Source organism: Scophthalmus maximus, chromosome 2 (genome assembly GCF_022379125.1).
Source record: "Scophthalmus maximus strain ysfricsl-2021 chromosome 2, ASM2237912v1, whole genome shotgun sequence".
In the NCBI taxonomy this organism is placed as follows: domain Eukaryota; kingdom Metazoa; phylum Chordata; class Actinopteri; order Pleuronectiformes; family Scophthalmidae; genus Scophthalmus; species Scophthalmus maximus.
In genome coordinates this window covers 13,203,116-13,227,744 of record NC_061516.1, presented here as the reverse complement: position 1 = coordinate 13,227,744, position 24,629 = coordinate 13,203,116, and the positions used below count along the sequence as shown (strand labels likewise).

At 43.9% G+C, this 24,629-nt stretch overlaps 1 protein-coding gene across 8 annotated transcripts in view; it reads left to right on the top strand.

Annotated features, from left to right (window-relative positions):
* Window positions 1-977: 977 nt before the first annotated feature.
* The window catches only part of LOC118301440 (seizure protein 6 homolog), a 75,164-nt gene continuing 51,512 nt past the window's right edge, over window positions 978-24,629 (top strand). For 4 of the 8 annotated variants that reach the window (XR_004790309.2, XM_035626945.2, XM_035626944.2 and 1 more), the window contains exon 1: window positions 978-1,314. Coding sequence is in view for 7 of the 8 variants with exons in the window: in XM_035626945.2 (XP_035482838.2) it covers window positions 1,230-1,314 (85 nt within the window). In the remaining variant the exon portion in view is untranslated. The remainder of the gene's footprint in view (window positions 1,315-24,629) is intronic. The other 4 variants (XM_035626949.2, XM_035626948.2, XM_035626947.2 and 1 more) reach the window with 1 other exon arrangement.

Genomic DNA, 24,629 nt, shown 5'->3' with positions numbered 1-24,629 from the left:
TCGGGACTATGGGACCAGGAATGGTAAAGTGAAAAAAGGAGACGCAAATATTCGGGACTGTGATAAAAAGTAATGCAAGGGTGGAATTGACAAAACATACACAACACTCACTCTTGAGATCTTTCTTTACAGAGGACCATTGTTCAATCTACCGCATGATATTGTAAACACGCCGGCCTCGCGCTCTGTACCTCAAAGCCTCCTGACTCTCTATGCATGATGGATTACTGCACTTTATCACACACACGATAGATTCTTCACCCGACGTTGTGTCCTCCATGGAAAAGGTCTCAGGCGAAGAGAAGAAGAACTTCATCTATTAGGCTGCAACTGCAAAAAATACCAGATGCCAATAAAATACTATAAGCCATCCACTAATGGAATGAGTCCATTTTTATTTCACTTAAAAAAAATATTGCACTCAATCACAGTTGACTATGTATTGTTTTTCTACCTACTTATATAGATGTTTTTATGTCTGTTGTCAATTTCTGGCTTTGTCCATTCTGTTGCCCCTACTTTGTTCTCTGGGAAAATGTCATGTTTGGAAAAAGAAATAAATATATATAGATATAGATATATATCTATATATAGAGAGAGCAAATTTGACCTGAGTGAGAGATAACACATTTTAAAAGGATTAGATATGAAAACACATTGTGTTTGTTGCTATCAAAATAGCAGCACTAGATTGGCAAACCTAAAAACTTACCTCCCCCTCCCCCACTCTGTACATTTGACCCTGATTCGGACTGCGATGTAAATAGGCAGTGGGAGAAGTCAGTAATCACGACTCGAAAAGACGACATGCGCTTTAAAAAAAAAGAAGAAGAAGAAGAAAAAAAGGAAAAGATAACGTGGAGTTTTCCTTTTTTCCCCATCCTCCTCGTCTGCAACTCTGAAGTTGGACGCGGCAGTTCCGCCGGCCGCCGCTAGGAGCTGTCCGCGGTGCTGAACGCCTCGGCTCGCTCCTTCCCGCCCGCGCGCCCACGGCTCACACCGCAGAGGGACCTCGCGCTCCACCTGCGCCTGCTGACCGGTCTCCCGCCGACGATCGCCACGGATCCTCTTGCCTTGCGCACACGAGACAACCTGCGCTTTGCTTGTTTTTCTTCTTTTTAAGCCGTGGAAGTATTTTTTTTTTCTTCTTCTTCTTCTTCTTCTCCCCCTTTTACGCGAGGAACGCGGCGCGCAGCCTCAACGGGGAGCGAGCTCGACTTTTGGCAGACATGTGCGTGAGATCAGACCGTCGCTTCAAGACCCTCCTCGCGGTTTGGGTTCTCGCCGCGGCCACGGCCACGGCCAACGGGCGAGGTAAGAACTTGGGGCTCGCACGTACTCGGCGGGGCGACGGTTCCTGCTGCGCTCCCTCCTGCCCAACTGGCGGAGCCGTGCGCCGAGCGCAGGGCAAATGACATCCATGGGGTTATGAGCACTTGAGACAAAAACAGAGGAATGCTTATTATTAAGTTGTCAATATGATGGTCAGAAAATGATGTATGCGAGGATATGAAGAGAATATAGCTGTTGTAAAAGTTGCATACGCCACAAGCACACTTCTTCACAACCGTTATAGAATTTATTTAAATAGTAAATCAGAGGCACACACACACACACACACACACATGAACTAAATGAAAATCGTTTCCCCAAGTGGCTTCATACTGCACACACACACACACACACACACACACACACACACACACACACACACACACACACACACAAACACACACACAGTGTATGGCTAATTACAAGTTATAGATCCGCACATTCTTGCCAGTGGACAATGTGTGTTCAACAATCAGTTACATCACGGTTTAGTGTCGAGCACAACTCACAGAGAAGTGCACGTACTGTACACACAGACAAACACATTTGGCAGGGAAGCACCCCTCCGCCCACCCCCCTGGGCCTAATAAGACTTTTGCAAGTTTTCTCATATGCTTATTCAAACCTACTGTGGTCAATCTCCCCCGTGACATTCTTATTTATTTTGCTGCAACCCCGGAGTGTACACACACACTCGGGCAGGACGACGACTTGTTCGGGCACCGAGGTCTGTGTGACAGACGGTGCTCAGTAATAAGACTCTAATCCTCAGGAATTGCTGAAGATTATTGACCAAGCTGTTTGACACAGTTGAGTGCTTGTGGGAAGCGGCCACGGATCCGTGCACAGTTGGCCTTGTCCTAATTATTTCTCCATTGTGCATCTGCCCTCTCTCCATCATCATAACTACGCTTTCTATGATTCAACTTGTCGACACAGTTTAACAGTCAATGTACAGTTAATAGTATATATATATATATTTTTTTTGTCAAGGTAATGGACATAGACATGAGACAGTTAAATCCGGTGTGCTGGGCATATGCGGTTGGACAATTTGCCCCATTTGACTGAACAGATGATACAAATTACATCATTAGTTCACTGTACGCTCACAGTATTGTTCGTATGAAATATTTAGCATGTGAGGTTGTGCAAATTTCAGGCAGTTGAATGCATTCGTGCATCCTTGATGAAACCCTTTTCTGAAACCTCTCGTTTCCGTGTGTGAAAATGAACACATTTATGAGAACCAGGCGATTACTGAACAACGCAATAACTGTGAAAATGAATTCATATTGCCGGGGCTGTCGAAGTCATTTAGGGCTACTACAGTACATCTCGGGCCCATTCAAAACTGCGGCGCAAGTCTGGACCAATGCCGGAAAACAATATCTTACACCATCAGGAAAACGTCTGCTGATTGAATATGTCGTGGAGAAAGAAGATGCCGCATTGCTCCGGTGGAGTTTCACAACCTCACGTATGCAAAGTGCAAATCCAATTATTTGTTGTATAACCCAACAGCCCCAGAAGACATTTCACCTTGTTTAAACTTCTTAATTAACTTGTTTAAGGGGACACACGCCCGGCAGTGGGACAATGCGAAGTAGTGCTGAGTTGTGGAAGATGTGTGATTTTTATAATCACCATTTATTTTTATTTTTTATTTTTTGTTCCAAGAACACACCTGCACAGCTCAGTCACGGCTCCGTAACCTTGACTCCAGGGAGAGGGAATAAGTGCCCCAGTGCACAAATTATTTTAGAGCAAAATAAGAATTTAACAGCTTCCATTAGTGAATGCTCTGCTGTTGCCTGGCCGGCAAATGTTCATCTCTTTGTACATCCACCAAGGTGGGCTTTTTTGCAATTTTCAATCTGGCCGTTTTGAGGTGCTGCCATTGTCAGAAGTTTTGGACGTGTACACATAGGCGGGAGTGAGGGGAGTTTAGCTTCAGAGGAGGTCTCGCTCGGGGCACAGTCTGTTGTTGTGAACTTGCTCCAGTCTGGAACACAAACGCCCACCGGCTGTGTCCGACCGCCACGAGCACAGGAACAGAGACGTTTTGCAAGATTTTAGGAACCGAGCTATTATTTTTCCCCATGTGCAATAAGAAATTGATTTTGCAAAGAAAAGAAAAAAAGTCATTTCCAGTTAATCGTTCTCATTGTGGTTAGAGCTTCAGAGGGTCATCATACAAGCAACTGATTGTTTCTTAACTGTTGGGTTTTTATTTTTGCATTCATGTTGCGTTGTTGTTCCTTACACCTGCTATTTGCAGTGCAAGACCGGGATGCTCTCTCGATTGAGTATTTGAATTGTGACTAATTTCTAATAGCTGATTATGTATTTTTGTATGTGCAATGCAACTGAAGTATTTACGTTCTGTGAAGATTTTTTCTTTATTACAATACCAGTAGCCAAGATTGTTTTTATCCAAATTTTAACCCACTGAATGTACTTATGTAGATATCAAGTGCTAAAACATCCCATTTCTTAAATTGTTTTCATTTTCTTCCTTGTTTTCTGAATTTATATGAGATTACGTTGGCTTCTAACTTTGATGCCTTTTCAAAGTCAGATAAATGCGGCTGCAGATTATCATTTTTAGCATGATACTTCTTTCTTACTTACATGGTCATCGAGGATCAAGGTAGTAAAAACATGAGCATGAAATAGACGGCAAACCATTTAAAAGACAAGAGGAAAGGACAAGTATGCAAGACAGTAAGATCGGACTACGGGCACAAAGTAAACCGTTGTGACGCATAAATTTGCTTTCTCAAATGAATTGGTCAGTCCTTTTGTTGCCTTTATTTTTTTGCACATTAATAAGATGAGGTCGTTTGGGGAGAGGGAGGAAAAAAACAGGGGGATCATTAGAAGTCTGATCATAACCTCCCAGCTCTTTATGTGCAACTTTCACTGCAAAAACAACAAGAGAAATAAAATGGACAACCCCTTAATCTCCCCCCACACACTTTTCACGAGGCACTTTCATTTAGTTCGTCCTCGAGCCTTATGTTTTGTGGAAATGTCAGAGTGACTCAGTGGTTCTGAGCCGGGGGTTTGTACGGTTTACTCATATCCACATTTCAGTTCGGGTTTCCTCAACATGCCAACTCATAAATGGGTAAATAAAATAAAAATGTTAATCAAATGTGAATATGAATAAAATAAAAACAGCAACCAGGTCACTGAAATTAAAATAGGGTTGAATCTGTTTGTGTACTGGTTAGGTACGTGGTATTAGATTAATAAAGATCCCCACGCACGGCAACCAACCAGCAACCAGCAAGTATGTTTTGAGGGTGCGATTTCCAACTTGTATCAAGTCATTAGTACTGTGTGAAAACGCTACGGGCGTTTAATTATCTCACTGCGAATCTCTGAGGGACAAAGTGATGGAACTTTTTTTTCTGAACATTAACTCGTGCAGACAACCTGAGGGCGACGGTTTCAACGCGTCACAAGCGGTCTGAATCAAATCTAAACTTTGCGTGAAACGCGCTGTCACTGGCACCGGCCACTTTTACGAGGCTCCGTCGAAACGGATTCTTGGTTTTTCTAAATTAGGAGGAGTGTGAATCTGCCGACCAGCTGCCACAAGATTAGACATGTTTCTCCCCTCTTTAAAAAACTACACTACATTCTCTTACAGCCATCACCCATCCCTCCCCAACAAACCGACTAAATGATGATTTCATTTTGCAGAAATATTCAAATTCGCACATCCAATAAAATCCTGACACATACTTAAAGGCTAATCATGCATCCATTCAGTGCGGAGAGTTTTCCTTAACCCAAGCGAGACACTTGAAGCTTTGCACATCGTAATGACATTCAGCCAAGCCTATTATCTTTATGCTTACACATTATCTTGGCCTGTTAACAGTGATCTGCAGTGCTCTGGGTGTTGGGGAGAAGAGATGTTTCATGTATCCAAAATCTCATTGATTTAAGTTATGATCTCCTTGTTGACGGAGCTTCCTTTCTTTTTATATCACTATTGGCTATGAGTGATAGTTGGATAGTCTGTGATTTGGATGTCAACGACGAGTTTTTCTTTAGGCCTTTGTTGTTCAAGATCAGTAGACTGGACAACGGGACAAGGGGAAGAGGGGAGATGGGTGAAATGGGGACGGTGGGAGCGAGAGAAAGAAAATCTGGCACATGGTAATATGCCAGTGCCAATTTAAAATTACCAAGAAGTAGTCTGAATGGGATTGAATGGGTTTTGCCAACGTATGTTGTTGGCGTGAGGTTCGCCACAGAGGCAGTGGAGTTGCACCGCCGCCTGCAGCTGGGTGTCCTCCTGGCTATGTGAAACATCTCGTCCTCTCTCAAGGCTTCACAGTGTTTCCTAGCATAGTGGATTTACTTGGTTGGATAATTCAAAAATGCTATGCCGGGTAACAGTAACTAACTTGTGAGCCTAGAAACAAGCCTGCGACCGTCCCTTGTGTCTCCGTAGTTTTGTAGAAAATAATTTTAAACAACTTTTCTTCTGATGTGTTTTAGATGCTGCCTTTGTGCTAATGGCGCTGGTTTGATGACACTGTGCGTTATAAAGTCCGGTCAAATGAATTTAAATACACAACTTTACCTTGTTGTATTGGTCTTGATTTAAGGTTATTATGAGGAGAGCATGCGCGGCGTGTTGAAACTGCACCACCGAGAGTGACTGAGATAATGAACTCGTAGACGGGCTGAAGGAACATTGCCGCGCTTTTGTATCGACACCTGTTTCCCCAACAGCGGAACGGAGCTCATTTCACGTTTCAAACTGACACACTCGGCGCGTGCTCATCTAACTCGATTGCCGATCGCTCCGGTCGTCTCGCTATCAACAGAGGTCGCAGCACCGGTTCTTACTGTGGTTATTCCCGCGTCGGAAGTGTGGTCCGCGCTCGCAGACGTCGGACGTGAACATTGCCCAGGATCACGGTGTGCTCGGAAAAAAGTCGGAACATCCTCTAATTCTAGGGGAGGTAACAGAAATCATTCAACACCTGTTTGCTAGATTGCCAGTGATTAACTTCATCAAGGGCTATTCAGCATCTGTGTGCTGTCATAATTAGTTTAACGTTCCCGGGGCCTGTCAATGGTAAATGAGAGTCATTATGGCAGAGTGGCCCTCTTCAAGGCTTGGCGCCTGCCTGCCTCAGCCCCTCTCTGTGCCTGTCTTGGTCTCTGCCACTGCCTCCTAGGTGGGAGCTCACAGCTTGGCTGAATGCGACTCATTTTCAACTCTTCATGTGCAAATGCCTCTCTCGCGCCGCGAGAGTGTTCTATGCATCCTAATTTGAGTCGTTGCCTCATATATTTTCTCTTTCAAATGTGCGGAGCTTTATTTGTCAGAGGAGGGGAAAGAAAGAGAGTATTTTCCAAGGGATCTTTTTGGATTTCATCACTGTTTTTGCTTGGATTTGTTCTCCAACAGCTGGTGTGACTAAAGAAAGAAAGATTTTTGTTGTCACTAAATCTGACTTGACTTGGTCTGAATCTTGAAGTAAATTACAGTAAAATCTTTAAAATCCAGATATGGAGAATGTGAATTGGACTCGTGAAAATTTCCCCCAATATTCTTGCTTTGTGGTCATCATCTTTAAATATCAGGCCAGAGAGAAACTCTGTTACTTCACTTGATTCCCACATTATATGTAACAAAGCGTCAAGTGAAAACACATAATTTGCTTGAAAATTGAAGTCACACTGTCATCATCCTCACAATCCATGCTGTAATTACTGTATTTAATACTCCTGTGTTGATCAGTGCTGACAGCTTGGCCGTTTTGGAAATAAGCAATTGAACTAGAAACAGAATATTAGAAGCTCTGGATCAATGTCGCTTTAAAATTCATAGAAATATATGTTAATACACGTAACCACACAGTACAGTCAAGCAGTATAGTACATTGCATAGAGGAAACTGGCTTTTGTTTTGATAGCATTTCCCATTCCGTTTGCTTAATCAGCTCGACAGTTTGGATAGACCAGAAATGGGTTCCTCCATTTAGATAACTGTGTGAGAGTTCCCTCCGACAGCCTGCGTTTCGCCTCAACGCAGCGATCTCTTCAGAGATTTAAAGTTACAGGTATACAATGACACACAGCAGAGCAGATCTGACTTTTTCTTTTTTTCCTCCTCTGGATTGGGCACTCTGCTGCCCGTGCTGCTCTACTTATATGAAATCTGTGGTGGGGCATCCAGCAGGCAGGGCAATGGACTCCCTAACTGTTTCAGGGCCAGTAGGTGGTGGTGAGGCATCCACATAGAATTTATTCCAAGTGAAGGCTACCTCCACTAGCAAAACCCTAGATGAAGCCATGTCTGCCACTTTTTCAAGGCTGTACGTCGCAGGCTCACTCTCCAGCCTGCTTTGCTTTTGGTCCTGCGCCTTATCGATCCTACCAGTCGTACACTGAAAAAAAGAAAAGAAAAGGAAAAAACAGTTGGCAAGGTTGGGCTCCCCCCAGGCCGAGCCTCCTCTCCGCACCTTTCACGCTCCGCCTGGCTGTGTACACACCTCCCTAATCAGCATTGGCGTGTTTTGGGGCTGCAGTGGGGATGGTTCTCTGAAACGATTAGGCCTGGCGACAGCTCCGGCTCTCTTCCCCACTTCTCCACGCCAGATCCCATCTAGAAAGCATTACATCTGTGGCAGTGGCAAGGCTTATGTTGGGCTGGAGCGTGCTGCGTGGAAAGAAGCAGGTAATAGGCTGTGTAATGTGTTTGGGTGGGGACGGGGGTAGTTTTAGTATTCACAGTTAGTGCTGACCTCGGGCAGGCTGAGCCACCCCCACAGTAATTTCCTCCGAAAAGATGTAATTGAATTCATCAGGATGAGTAAACATATTATAAGTAGCAGAGAGAGATAACAATGTTGTGGATAGATCAAGGAAGGGGATAGTAGCTCCGCAAGTAATTGAAAAATAGCCAAAGACAAACATGAGCAAAGAAAGTGCGAAAGACGCTGGGAAAAGTTGTTGGAGCATGCCCCTGCCTCCGCCCTGCTTTCACATTACGTCTTGATTTTTATTTCCAACACTGGATGATTTTTAAGTAACGCCTTTCATGATATCACGAAAACAGTGCATTCGTATTAACATCGCTGACTTTGAGTCACAGGCTGAAACAGGGGCAGGGCATCACACAGGCAAACGTCAGTTCCAGATAATACAGACACGGAGCCGAGAACTGCGATGTGACTGTGAGCCTCGCTCTCGGTGGTGTGATGTATTGAGCCGACTTCCAGGGGAACTCGTGTATCATTTTTTCCAGGTTTCTGACATCGACCGCCATCTTCAAAATATCGAAAATTGTCGGTCCGAGCGACTGCCGGGTGGTCGGGCAATTGTCTGCCAGTCACGAGGGGGGCCTCTGCCTCTGCTTCCCTCTTGCGGGGGGGGGGCTCTCATCTGTCAGAGCCGTGCGATGCTTGCCCATAAGAATGGACTACTTAGCAGGGAGCAGCCGGAGCTCGGTGAAACCACGTCATTGATTGCCGGATGACAGCTTTTAGTGGTGAAAGCCGGTCTGTGCGTTTCTGACATTTCGTTTCGAATCTGTGTGGAATGGATAGAAGCGACGCGGCTTCCAATTGATTGAGGCACAGTGCTAAACAAGACATAATGTAGCCATGTTGCTTTACATCAGTTTATGTATTTTCAAGGCTGACATTTGAAATACCTCAGTGTGTTGGATGGATTGCCATCCTTTATTTTTTATTATTTTGATCTCCAATGGATAAATCACCCACCACGCCACCATTTGGCTGACCAGCTTTTAATTGAAATATCTTGGCAACTACTTGATGATTACTACTTGGAAAACATATCCACTCCGTCCAGAAGGTTAAGCTTTAAATGCTATTACTAAACTAGCTATTAGATCGACTACCATTACATTTGTTAGTGATATTACTAACTTTATCTGCAGTCTTTTACCTGGTGTGACCAGGTCAGCGTTTCCCCAAACACCTACAAAGGTAAGAACATTCCCATCAGCCCCAACTGTCCTTTGCCATTGAACCAATTACCAAATGTTGGCACACTAACCCCCTCAACTAACACGGTGAACATCCTCACATTGGCATTGTCATTTGTGAGAGCGTTTCAACGCCGACGTTAGCAATTTTCCGCGTGTCTAAGTGAGAGCCAGTAACATTTCTGGAGATAATCTCTGTGTCCTCAACTCTGGAGCTGGCTGTAAAAAATGATCATCCTTTGAGTCAATGGCTGAGAGTGAAGAGGTCGGAGCATAGGTGTGTTTTCCGTGACTCAACCAACCTGCATCATGAGGAGAAGCTGATTAGAGCGGGCTTTCATTTTCATTTATTCAGAAGACTATTTCAGATGTCCTTGCGCGAGAGACGAGTTCAGCAAAGATTACATTTGAAGGGTTACTAAAATGTATCACAAACTTCGGAAATTCAAATGTTAATCTCCTCCATTTAACCGTTTGTGGTTTTGCTTCGCATTTGTCATGTTCGATGTGAGACCACTGCGTTTAGCTGGAAATGTGTGTGCATATATAATTAACTTTTCCTCTCGGCTGCCTTCTGGTTGTTTTCTGTCAGATTTGGCGAAGCCTGTAGGCCCATGTTTTAGAACATGATACATTCAGACTAATTGATTATCGCTCAAGCATTGCGCTGATATCTACAATTACCCCCATTCCTTCCTATAATTGAAATATATGTTTTATGACTGCCCCCGAGTTCAAAGCATCACTGCGAGGTCAACCACAAAATACAGAAGAAAATAATGAACATATATACTATTTCATGCTGTTATATTATAGTTATAACTTTGATAGTTTATAGTATTCTTCCCCCCCAGATTCAAATATCAACGTGCGATTACCGTTGCACAACATTTCAAAATCCTCATCTGACCCCTCATTTAACCTGGAGATTTTTAAACGTAACTCGGCAGCTTCGGGGGAGGAGCGCACATTCAGTCTGCAAAGCCTGGCTGTGTGCTCTTTATGGGATTATTATTATAAAGGCAAACAGAGGAAGGGAATTCTGACAGTGGAGGATGATCTCTGCTAAAGTCTGGACAAGGTCTTTGACACAGCTTGTGCATGGTAAACAGGACGGGACTGGATGGGAATAGGCCAAATATTCTTTTTTGTAACGTGAACCCCTTTGATAAAACATTAAAATGTAAACATCATTGATTTATGAGACAGTCAACTGTAATGAACTCATGTTAACAGCATGCTACTATGTGATAATGCCCATAGTAAGTAACAAAGGGGTTTCCTCCCAAACAAAACAATAAAGGGCAAATCATCTGCTCGAGAAGACACACGAAAGATGTTCCACTGCTGAGTGCATTATTTTTCAGTGTTTTCCTACAACCACCTTAGTAGCAGCAGCACACGTAGATGACTCTAGTCTGACCATTGTCATCAGCAGATTATTATGTCCATTTACTAATCCCGTCTTGATTTCTCAGCTCCTCTCGGGTTTAATCCGTGGATCACCGATTGTTCACTGCCCATTTATCAATAATATTGATGGATGGACATCTATATCTAACCCAGCATATATACTTATATGTACATAGGGTTGAATCTACAAAGGGAAACAAATCAGATCCCAGCAGCTGCGAGTCAACAATACTGACCGTTGTTAGAGCCTTTTTTCATGTGCACCAATTTTAAAACATGCCTGATTGTTTCTTAATTAATTGTTTCTTGGATTAAGTACCTTAATAGTGTGTCTATTGTAAATATAATTATTGGTTTTAAGAGGCAGTCTGCGGAGAACCAAAGAAATTAACCTCAGATTTATTTATTGTTAGCAGATGATGAGCTTTGAGCTGGCCAAGTATTTTCTCCTTCTTTTCCTGTTTTTTCTTTCTTTTTCACTATCAGCATGAGACGCATCATAAACACTTCTCTGATTTCCTTTCAGTGCAGGCTGTTCTGCCGGAACAAAAAACCCAGATGTTTATCAGATGGCAGTCCTGAAAAAAGGAGAGGAAAAATGTTCATTGAGAGATCATCCGGGGATATTGTATGAACAAGTGTCCATGCTGCTACCAAACCATTCACCAGGCTTCTTGAGTTTCCTCCGCTCCTATTGTGGTATTGTGCACGACATGTTCTGCTGCCTTCAGATTTTTTTCCCAACATGACAAAGGGGATAGATCTGAATTCGAGACGTTCAAGGACAGCTGCTGAAATAAAGAACCTGCAGTCTGCCTCTTATTATGTCTGCACACTGGGTGATTTTTTTGGCATCGGTTGGTTGTTTTAAAAGATGTTTTCCTTATTATTTCTACACAGAATTTGGAGAAAGACAGAGCACACTGTCTTCGACGAGATCACAGCTGTGGTGGTTTATCGTGTCTTTTCATTGCGAGGGTTGTGCCTTGGCCCAACTGAGCAGGTTGGAAATAATTTGAGAAGGAGGGTGTAGAAATGAGGAGGGGGGGGGGAAATTAAGGCAAAGTAGCGAGGAATTGTCTCCCCCTTCAAATCCTTTTTCTTGTAATATAAGAAATGACATTGGAGACACCATTTTGTCGATTGCTTTGATCGAGAGTGACTTCACAGAACTAGGAGAGCGCACAGGGCCCTGCGTTGCACAAAATGTTTATATTCATGAGCGTTTTCCTTCAGAGCGTCCGCACAAGTGTCATGTTATGTTCTGCCCAGGTGTTCACAATGAGCATGTGCTGCGTTGGCAAATCGCCCGTCGATGTCGGTGGCCGTTTCCAATTGAAGGTTGCATGCGTGCGTTGATCCAAACTTATTATACGTCCCCGTCAAAGTAGTTTCCTCTGCCAAGTAAACAAATCAAGACGTTTGTGTGTGTGGGGGGGGGGGGGGGGGGGGGGGGGGGGGGGTTGGTGGAGTTCGCAAAGCTGTGAAAAATCTCATCACAAAAGTGCACCACTTGGCTCCAGTGCAATTACCTTCTGTAAATGAAGCTCGGTCTATCCTGCGAGTCGCTTCGCCCTCTGCGCAGGCGGTTTTTCGCACATACACTGTGTCAACAAAGCAACACGGGCCTCCGCACGGAAGGTGCGAAGGCTGTTTACCTTTGCCGCTGTGTGGATTGATGAGGTGGCGGAGGCAGAGGCGGGGGCACGACGTGAATAGCTGGAGGATTACTGTGGAAAGAGGTGTTTCCCCTCGGAGGCGGCTAACTGAGTTTGACAAAGCTGTTTCTGCCGGGAGGCTGCGGGGCCGCTCTCTGGCCGCGCTCCAGGAGCCCCGAGCTCTGCATGTGGATGCACATTTGAGGAGGCGATGAAAGGTAATGCAGAGACAGGGGGGAGGAGACAGCTCCCTGTAGTTTGATAGTTTGAACATAGTGCATAGTGAAAAATTAAAATAAAAAAAACCCCAGAGATACAGCTTGGTCTCTTTTCCGTACAGCTTTATCAGATCCATAATCTGAGATATTTAATACTGCTATCACTTTGTCTAGAAGTAAATTATAATTTTAGACAAGATAGTGAGGGATTTAGTTCCATAATACTAAATAAATGGGAATGATCAATTAACCATGAAAAAGAGGTTTGCTCCATTCCTCACAGCCCCTCTGGTGTTTACCTTGGATCTGAGCCTTTGTCCTTTGGCTACAATACATACTCTTTGAATCTGTCTTTCTCGTGTTAGATTGTTGATTCATTCTGCTTCCTGTACTTTAGAATTGCCCGTTTGGACGGCATGCAGCACATCCCTATGGCATGTATAGGGGACAAACCACTATGTGATATTTGCATGGCTTCAACTGCCATGGAAATTGGATTAAATGTCGGCCTGTGATTTTGGAGTAATTTCTTTCTGCAGACTTTCCTATTATTATCTGTGGGCGCACTCCCGGCCTCTGTGTCCTTCGCCGTTCGCGACGGTGCTCTTTGTTACAGTTTAAAAGGGTGAAAAACTTTTTCTTTTTTCATATTTACTGCACTCCACTGTAAATGAAAGTAGGGATAAGCGAAAGGTTTCAAGCCAACTGGATTTGTCGCCCTATAAGCCAACGGGATTTGGGAGCTCACATTTCGTTTCACAGCACAATCCGGTCTGTCCTTACTGATTACGAAGACAAATATGAGGACGAATGTGAAGGCACTAATTCCAACAGATTCTGAAAGTTTACAAATGGTTTTTTTTCTTCTCCCCTCATTTACCCTTTTTGTGCTTCTACCAGCAAAAGGGTAAATCTGCAGGGATTACATCGCTAGCTGCTTGCAAACTGAATTTCAATTCATGTGTATTATATCATGCACTGTAGGCAATAGACATTAAAGATTTGTTTTTTTTATTTAAACTGAGGCCTCAACAAAGTTATGTGTTGTCATGAACTTATTACAGGGAAAACAGTTTTTACATTTCTCTCCCCCCACTGCCCCATCATTGTGTTCTCCCGCATTATAAACAATATGCAGGCAATTAATTATGGATTCAGTTCATCAAGTTAATTTATGAAACCGAACAAAAAAAGACCTTAATAGATTAATCGGTGAGAGCATCCTTACCGTATAAAGAGCAACATCATTTAAATGACTTCTTATTTCAGGTATTTTTCGGAGGAATATAGGGGGAAAAAAAGATAAGACATGGCAGAGAACAACAACAATAACAACAACAAAATGGCTGCACGGAGATGCGTAACAAATAAATCTGCACATAGATGTGTGTAACTGAAAAAATAAAACTGAAACACTGAACGTTCTTTGTCAACGTTATATTATGACCAAAACAATCCACCTTGGTCTGGGGCCTTTAAAACTAAAAGTATTGGCCAAGAGACACACGGGCAGAAGTAGCACGGAGGTGTCGTATTCACACTTTTCATTGACTCATGAATAGATCCTCTGAAAAAAAAAGTTTTTTAATAGATCCCCAGGGAGGGAAAAAAATAAATTGTTGTTTCCATGGTAATATGAGGTGGGATGGTTTGCTTGCAGAGACTAATCCCACGAAGAAACTTTATTTGAAATAAGGTGAATTCAGACAATGGCAGAAAGCCTTCAATCGACACATGTCATCAAGACTGCAAATAGAGTGGAACGATAACGAACAACAATCACGCACAAAACAGAAGTCTGTAATGAGGCTCAAGTAGACTCAAGAGACAAGGGTCAATACAGGACGCACACACTGTACAAACCAAAAGAGATTCCGCCATTAGGCAAATGGATCAGGGAAGGCACTTCAGTGTACGTCTGCTCTTTGTCTCCGTCCGTCTGAGGATTTGGTGAGCTCCAAAACAAACCGCCCCTTGATCTGAAAGCTCCGAATCACGGAAGAGATAGATCAAAGCCTGTGCCTTCTCCCCGAGACTCTTCCGTTCGAGTCGGGGAGATTGAGCGAAGGGAGGCGAGATGAAGAAGGAGAAGAGAGTGCAAAGTTTGTGTGTGCGCCCGTGTGCTCGGTGTGTCTAATGAGGGTGGTTTTCTGGTAAACACGTCGGGTGGAAGCTGGTTTGGCGAGGAAGAGCCACAGAGGATAAAAATCCTCCTTTCTGGATTTCACATTGTCTTTGTCGCACGAGCGTCGGGGGCCCCCGTCAGACACCTTGAGGCAAAAAAGGGCCTGATAAATGATGTATAAAAGTAAGGGACATGACCACGGTACAGCTGCCTTTTAAATCTTCGGAGGATTTGTGCCATTGTTTTGTTCCTTGCTCATATTATCGTGGAGGGTAAATTACACACACTGATGTTCACGCGTAGTTTAAGGACATTTAGTTGTATTAGCTGAACCCAAAAGAAAATAAAAATATGGCAGCACATTTTTCAAAAGTCCCCAACTTTGATCGCAAGATACAAAAGTGCTGGCACATGGATTAAGATTTCACTCAACGAAGCATTTACGCCCCCTTGCAGGTTCATGGCCATATTCTGCGCTCAGTTAACGATGAAGCAGAAAGCTGTCCTTCTGGCCTTTTATTTGAAACACTTCCTGTGAGAGAAGCTCCCTAAATTAATTATGTTTGCCTAATGAATAATTAAGCCAAGGGAAAGATAATTTGGCGTCACAGCAGCGAGCCAGGACATTGTGCGTGTAAAGGAATTGGTGCTTGGCGTGCCTGGCTGATTTCACATTGGGAGTGTGAAATGAGAATTAGCAAACAATTTGCCTCCTGTTCCATCCTTCGCCGCCATGACTAAAACATCAGCGCTGATAATGTCTCGACATGTGTCAATACCGCATGCCTATTTGTTAATTGTACCAGAGACGGGTTTTGTTCATGAGGTTCCGTTCTCGTGGTTTTGTGAATTGGACACCTCTATTGATCCATAATTTGAATGGAAAGCCGATAAGAAATGCTTGTTTGCCAGGTAATACTGTGACAGAGGTTGAAGTGCAGCGCTAATGACAGGAGGCATAAATAAACATTAATAGGTTATTTTTCCGCCGAGGTGAGACACGGAGGGTGGAGATTAAGCCATGAGAGAAGCCATTTAATTATCTAAGTTTTGCGAGTTGTAACAGTGGAATAATACACGGGAGCCGCCGGTGCAGCAATTTAAAAAAGGACATCACGCAATCCAGCGATAAGGTTTGTCGTGAAGTCGTCTCTCCAGACGTAGGTGCTGTTACATCAAACAATGCTATTAGTATAAATAGAATTATTCTTCCTTCATTGTAGAAAATTACAGGATTTTTTTTTCTCCTTAATCCACTTGAAGACACTTTCATTCCTTCACAATCATGTCATTCTGCCTCTCTTGAACGAAGTGCAACACAAATCTCACATTTGTTATTATTTTCATAGGCTTATGTCAAGCTTTTACAATGTATTTGATCCCCGAGTTCCATTGCCTTCTCAGATGATGTTACTAATATATACACGGATATATTGCTACAAGGCAAACAGTGCTTACAGTTTTGTTGCCCCCAGTGATTCATAGGCTCACACACACGTACACACACACTTTTTATCTCCTTGTCCTCTCCCCCTCTTTATCCCTCCCTGGTTATAAAGACTCGCCAAGAAATCGTTGGCTCAACAGTGAAAGGGCAAATCCTCTTCAGCCAATTTAAATTCTCCTGAGCACGCGGTGCTGACTATTCCAAACTAATTAATAGACATGTTGTGAATAAAAACACTTTGATTATGAAAAGAGGCTGCCCCTCTGCCTCATTTTGGGCTTGTCATTAGTATGAGGACACATGTGGTGAATAGCTGGAGTGTTCGTAGCGGCAGCCCGAGACAGCCGCAGATGCCCTCTCTTGATTAAATTTCTCGCTCCATGTTTTATTCAGGGTCTGACTGCATGGACCCGGTGCCACAGTCTGTGATTAGCCGTACCTGTACCAACAAGAGAGCCAGGGCCAGCACGAAGAGGAGGGCAAGGCCTATTGGAAAGGGCAGGACACAAAGACATGTGACCCCGGAGCCCCCCGCTCACACAAGTGCACTCCATCACCGGCTCCCGTCGCGCTCTCTCTGTCAAAGTGACACACAGCGCAGATCTTCCCGTTCTATAGCGCCACTAAACCTGCACTTGCTCGGCTTTATTTATGTGGCTGCCCTGCGCCGTAAAGGTGCAGCAGCACATTCAGCCGAACACTCCGAGGGACATCGGTTCTTCTTCGGAAGAAGTCATTTGTCTGTCGGGATCAAAGCGTTTCATTCGGATTCTGTTTGTGCTATTTGCACGCACATAAAACTGTTTTGCTGTGGCGGTGTAGCTTAATTCACAAGCAGACTGCAAAAGTGACCTTCCAACTGTGCTGCGTCATTTACAAAATACTTTTGAAATGCTTTAACACATACATAATATTTGTGTGTGTGTGTGTGTGTGTGTGTGTGTGTGTGTGTTTGTGTGCTTCCCATGGTTTCTGAATGAGGTAGAACATTTACAAAAGTGTATAAAATGCATAAATTGATGTTCATTAAGATAACCAAAATTTTTCTGTTTACAGATGAGTCTTGTATCAAATTACTTCTATATTAGTGATCAGCTATCAAGAAATTCATATAAATGATTCATTAACAAATATATCCATATTAACTACACTATTTATGGCACAGAAGATTCAGATTTGTTATTATCGTATACATGATTAGATCTTGTTGGGTAAATAGTTTTCAGGGGGGGAGAAGTCATAACACATTGCACATGACCGTTCACAGTCAAGAATGGATAACGTGCGTGTTGGCGCTGTTGGTGTTACACTCCGACGCTTCATCGATCGTACCAGTTTTAGTGCTACATCTCAGACATGTGCATGGTCTCCAAGCCGGCTGTCAACATGTGCTCCTCAGCCCAGCTGACTCGTCCCGAGGGGGAGCCGGACCCCCTGCAGGAGCCATCTGTATCCGGGACGAGACTATCCATCATCCCTTGCCGCAACGCTCAATTTATGGCTCTTCCGCAGACAGCTTGAGGCGGTAGTCAACAGCTTCGTGCGTGTGCGTTGGTAATGAGAGCCCTTGAAACCTGCCTAGTGGCTCTCAAAGCCAGACTGGAGGGCTGAAGGGAATCAATGAGTCGCCCCCCGAGGCTGAACCCACGCCCATCCGCCAGGATTGTTCCAATTGTGCATTTCTTTCTCAACACGACGTTTAGGGGCGAAAAAAGTGATAATTGTCAACACTGCAGTGTCCTCTAAAGGCTTTGACGGAAAACGCATTTCACTAAGGTCATTATTTTAATACAACTGATTGCACAAAAAACGTATCATGCCTAAGGTCCCCTATTCTATCTGGAATTTTATCTTGAGGAGCAGTACAATCCGGAAACCAAAGATCAGGAAATCTGCCTTATAAAGCAACCCTGTGGCGTTGTATGTACCAATGGAACAACAACACCGGTCTTATGATCCATTAGAGCTCTTGAGTATTTTGATTATAGTGTAACTCTCCTCAGGTCACCCCCATTTCCTATTTATGGCACTAATGGTTGTTGTTGTTGTTGTTGTTGTTGGGAATTTCACAGCACATTTACATTTTATTCTGCCAGGTATGTTGACTTGTAGCTCACTTTAATTTACATCCTTGGGGTAAAAGTTACAGGGAGAGGAGGATTACATGCATTTTATGGAACTGTGTTCACTCGGTGCTTGAGGGCTGCCTGCTGCAACCACAGGAAAGTGTTTCGCATAAATTTCCCAGACAACCCGGACTTTCCTAGCACACCACTGCCCCCATCGCTAGGAAACAAATGAATATGCGTCAAACATCCAACCGAGACCCTTTGGTGCCTCGCAGAAAACAAGAAACCGTCCTCTGAGGCTTGGAGAACTCCGCGCGATGGTTGGGGGTTGTTATCTTTTTACAGTCATCCCCGTTGTACCCGCTGAGTATGTGTTCATCCAAATGGCTGTCTGAGCCCCTGTATCCCAATGGAAGCTTGTAGCAGACACATGCTCACGCTGCCCGTATTCAAAGTCTGTCAGCGATGCATTCATGTGTCCAGCGGGCAGAGCAAGTAGAATCCATTTTGCGTGGGTTAATTCGATCAGGCCCAGGCGACGGTGCTCTCAGGGGCGACGGGGTTTGTGGAGGGAGAAGATAGAGGTGTGATCATACAACCCACTGCCCTGGCCAGATGAGGCAGCCTTACACACCGACTTGGCGGCTCAGGACGAGATAGCCGCAGCTTATCATATGTAAGCTCGGGGGAAAGAGGCCAGTGGGCATTCCCACAATTTCGTGTCGTCATATTAGGGCCACATCTCGACGTTGCAAATCTCATTCTTCATGCTGGTGAGCCGAGCTCTCGTGCAATAATCGCACACCGGCCGGTCGGCGACACGTTCCAAATCCCTTTCCGACAGGTTCCCACGCATTCCCGCATCAGACCTGTGATGTTTCCTGGAGCATATACAAAAGGTGTAAGCAGTAAACAACACGCAAGAGCACAGTGTGCTGGAGGAAAGGCCAGACACACATAATACATAACCATAAAACATACATCATTCCTAAGCCCAAGATTCATATTGCAAATCACTGCCAGCTGCAAGTGAGCTCAACGAAACGTGCATTGTAAGATGTAACACTGGGTGTATGAATCAGGCCTTTGAAAATAACAACTTAGACTTATTCTTTACGTGATAGATTTGAATCATTGGATTTCGAGCGTTAAAGAATATAAATGTATAAGGTCAGTGTTTTCTTTCAGCTTGTTTTTCTGCCTTAAACCTCAATTACCTTAATTTCATCTTTGCTAAATGTCCTCAGACAGATGCAAATTGCTACCCTGACACATGGTATCAATTAAATACATTTCAGATAAGATAGCTGTATTGATTTGTTATATTTTTCCGAGGCTTTGTGTGTGTTTCCTTTGTCTATACTAGAAGAAAATCTCTGCAGCTACCACAGCGGTAGATAACGTAGGATGGTTAGCCACGGAGTGCTATGAAACAAGTTCTATTGGATTCCCGTCACTACGTTTTATATCACAAGAATTGTGAGCTGATGTTTCTGTTTCTATTCTTAACCAGACAAGCCTCCAGAGGGCCCCGTCCTTATTTTGATCACACAAGAATCCTGATTTTTTTTCCAGTAATGATCCCCGTCCTCCCCATCTGCGAGACCGGCAGCAGGGCTCCCTGTAGACAAACAGCTAGTCTGAGAAATTAAAAGGCAACGTCTCGACATGTAGATGTATACGGAACAGCATTAATCATACCTTGAAACTGCTGCTCCAGCCCATCAGCTCGTCTTTTGAAAGAAACATACCAGAAGTTACCACCCACGTCACTGCTCAACACAAAGCCACGATATTCTTCCTTTTTATAAAAAAACATATGTCAATCCAGAATCATCAGTCATTTCTCCTTTATTTGTAATTCAAATTCTTCTTTTTTTTGACATTTTTGATATCAGCCAGCTAGAATGAATGCCGTAAGGAAGAAGATATAGTTTGCACTGAATCTGAACGAGATGTTTGTGCTCACACTTAAACCTCGTGGGTGTATGTATGGCCGGGAATGTGTGTGTGTGTGTGTGTGTGTCTTGTTCATGGCGTGCGCGTAGGAGCACTTGAGCGTGTGGCCAAAAGGACTGTCACTAATAACAGAAATTTAATTTCTGAAGATAAACATACGGAGATTGCGGGGTGTGAAATTGACTGCAGGCTGTGAAATTAAAGGCACCATCCACCGAGGTGATAGCTCCAGTTGTTGGGGGGCGGGGCGTGCTGCACTGTACGCGTGTGTGTGTGTGTGTGTACGCTGCAATTCAATTAGTGCCCTTGATCATCTTCTCCAGCAAGTCTGATGCGGTGTGACTTTGCGAAGCCACGCGGTGAGACACCGGCTCAATCTCCGAGAGATGTTTGATTTATTTGTTCATTAGGAGCTCTCTCTGCGGTCCCAGACCTCTCATCAATCCCTGTTCACACTCACCAGGCGCAATCAAAACGACGTTCCATTCCAGAGCCAAAGGGGAAATAAAAGAAGAAATCGGCACGCATCATAGCCATTGACGAGGCCGTCCCCTGCCAAAATATTCAACTAACCCGTAGCGTGGTAATCTCATCCAAAGTGGATTAGATATCAAATAGCTGTGTGTGTGTGTGTGTGTGTGTGTGTGTGTGTGTGAGGGAGGGGAGCAGGCTACTGAAATGCCAGGGGGATTAAGTTGGAGCGGATGTGGTGCAGTAGCGGTAGCATTGCTATCCTCGAGTTGCTCTCAATAATAGAAATGTCAGGAGGAGGAAAGAGGAAAGGCGAAGAGGGGAGAGGGGGAGCCCTGGCTCCAAGCCTTCGAAATCACAGTAGAATCATTATTATTACTTCCCACTCGCACCAGCTGAAAAATGACATTGACAACTTTTCCGGTCAAGGGGTATTCACACCCGTGGTGCCAAATGTCTGGCGAAAGACTTCCATTCACTTTGTTTAGAATTATAATAATTAAAAAAATCCTCATAAACAGTGCCGGGTGAAATGCAGTCTTTTTGAAATTCAATCAGAACATGTTTCCCCCCACTAAGCCTCTACAACTGCACAAACACCCGCTCACTTTTACAGAAATGTTGTAATCCATAACAATCTGTTAATGAGCAATGCCGTTTCAGTGAAACAAACATTTAAACAACCTTGCCTCGAGCAGGAAGTGTAATTCATATCCATTTTCATGCTTTACTTTACAATGTTTTATCTCTCCCTGAGCGATCTCTTTGTCAGCATCAGTAATGCCTATAAATCCTACTGTGGAGGAGATTAGTCTGAGAGAATTGCCGCTGCCTGCAGTAATTAAAATTCCGCCGGATGGCCCGGGTTTTTCTCCAGCCGTCATCTCCTCCGAACACCGCTCCCTGTGTCTGTCTCGCTCACTCGTTCCGTCCCTTTGTCCCTCTCAGTAGTTTTAATCAGTTACAATACATTTCAAGTCTGATAACAGCATTCTTTTTCTTTTTTTGTTCTAAAGCAGATGCTAGGCGGGAAGAACAAATCTTCTTTTTTTTTTTGAGAAATAAAACCATAGATTCCCAATGACAGCCATCTACTGCTGTGGCTTATCCCAGTGTACAGTGTTATCTGATTATTGTCTAAATTTACAACATGAACGATACAGTCCATTAACTCATCGATTCGACATCATAACTCAGGTCTTATACCAGATCCCCTTCTGCAAGGATTACACAATATTTATTACTGTAACTGAATGGGGAAAAAATGCATTATTATTCATAATTTATCAAGCTTATCTAGATTTTGTTTGAAAATGTGACCTTCTGCTAATTCTGTCTAGAACTGATCCTACAGTCCACGCCCGCCTGAGCCTGGCTGCCTTGCTCGATAAACACGGGTTTCATGACACTGTAGCTCACAGCTCGACAACTGCGCTCGGCCACCAAACCTGAATGAAATGCCGTTGTGTGTGTGTATGTGTGTGTGTGTGTGTGTGTGTGTGTGTGTGTGTGTGTGTGTGTGTGTGTATGTGTGTTTGTGTATTGCAGCATCAGCAGAATGCAAACTCTGTCGGCACCGTCTGACAAACGGCTTTACAATTTCAGATATTCACAATGAAACAGGTGACTCATTGCGCTGGACCGATGGAGGCACTTATATCATCCGGGGGCGCTGCCCGTCAATCTGTCATCATTATGGTCATCTCAGCGGGAAAAAACACGTGTTAACATGTTGTTGCCGTAATTCCTATTCTCACACGCACATTGTAGCACACTGTATTATTTTTAAAAAAAGATATTCACTGTGGGCGTTAGATGGAAGTGTTGTCTCTGCCTCTGTTTTTTGCGACATGAAATCCATTAGCTGCCCTGCACCTCTGGATGGGGAACACGAGCTCTCCGCTCACACGTGTTAGTTCCAGTCCTTTTAGTTATGCACTCATATCTAAAGTGAACTTGTTGGCCACAGATTTGATCCCGACTGGTTTTTCTTGCATGTCTCAAGAAGGACAGCAGTCAAAGAAGAGAACAGACATAAAAAAGAACCCACAACAACAATCAGCGTCTTATCTAAATCTTACAGAAGGCCATGTCACCAACTCAGCGATGCTCCGTATTGTGCACTTTGAAGGATCTATGATGACAGTAATCTACAAGCCGCGCCACCGATCGCATTTAAGACGGCACAGAACGTTGCCACCGCTCCCTCCTTTTTGTATTTATTCCTGCTCTATTTTTTTTTGACACATTTGGCTCAAATGTCAGCTGTTTGTCTGCTGCAACATCCCATCGAACCGCCCTTTGACTCTGATTCATACTGACGGTGTGATTGTTCGATAGGTCCACGTCTCATTTATAAGTCCCCCCCCACGGAGTTATGAGCAGAATTCCGGAGTTTTAATCAACAACCTTGCCCGCTCGGTCGGCAACCTGCTTTTGTTTATGGCGCCCGTGACCTTTTCTGGGCCATAAAACTCCGCCTGTGCCAATCTCCGTGTCGTCGCCGGGTCATCGCTTCATCAGTTATCTCCGCTGCCATAACAGCAACATGACCTAAACTCTGTCTGTCCTCAGCCATCAGACTGAGAGAGAGATAGATGGTTTTATCTGTATATGTAGCCATTGGACTACAGGCCAGTCAGCAGGTCAGGGCAGCTGCTGTATTTCCCTGTACGGCATGGAAAAGAGTAGAACAGAGACTGTCTGGCTGATCAGTTCTTTATAAAAAAAAACAATTGCAATAAAAAGGTACTGATATGAGCCCAATTGGTCAATTTTCATTTGTTGTTTTTTGCTGTGGTATATATAAGAGTAGCAGTAAGAGGATAGTAATCCAGGGAGTCAGCCGTCGTCAGTGAGCTTGATGGATGCAGGACGGCAGAGGGCATCGATTGAAGAAACTCCAGTTTAGCGGAGTGAGCAACTGGCTGTCTGGCTTGGAGAAGAGCCACAGAAAAATCCAAAATCCTCAGGCAATTATTTCAAAACGAGCTGCACAGGATGCTGATTAATTCCAGAGGGCACAAAAACAACTTTAATCATGAAGGATTTAGATGTTTAGGTGCAGATACATCAACCTTGGCTTTATTCTTCAATGTGAGACCTAAAAATAAATTAGGACAAGCATGGCAACCACGTAGAGTTTGGGCTGGTTTAACTTTAATTTTTGTTAACAAACTGTTTCTTTTTTTTTGTGGCTTATTCATTTTTGATTTACATTCATCATCCTTCCAGTCATTTGCATGCCCCTTTTTAATTTACTTTTTCTAAACACTGACCTCAAAACATCTCGCCAGGCGCAGACAAACGTGTGTGCGTGTGTGTGCCTTTGTTCAGGCCTCCCAGTCAGCCTCAATCGCTCAAATGAAATGCTGTTATTTGTCGTCGCGTGTTTTAATTCTCCCCGAGGAGAGCCTTTGAAACCGTGATGATATGTTCCTGCAAAATGAAAAAACAGCAACTCGTTCAGGCTCAGTTAGGATCAGAATTAACATGAACTCCATGTGAAGAGCTGCGCGCGTCATTTTAACCTTGTGACTGGCACGGCTTGCAGCACTGACAACACCGGCGTGTCGGACCACTTGCTCGCGGGACGGAGCAGCGCAGGTAGCGGCAGCTGTGTGAGGGTGCTGGCTGATATCGTGGTGACGACAGCTGAGGCTGTAACAAGCCCCCGGTGCCGCGGAGACCTCCGACCTTGTCGAAAACTGGCTTTATACGATGACACTCTGGTCAAAACGAATGAATCCAGACTCTTTCGGAAATCACACTGAATATCTTTTAAAAATTCAGTAAATTACACGTTTCCCCAGAATGTCCATTTCATGTATTGCCTGGGGGAAAAATCCGGAAAAGTTGTTTTTCCCAGCAGGCAGAACAAATCAAACATTAAACAATGAGACAATGTGTGTATATAGTATCTGTATCTGATGAATAGTATCTTTTTC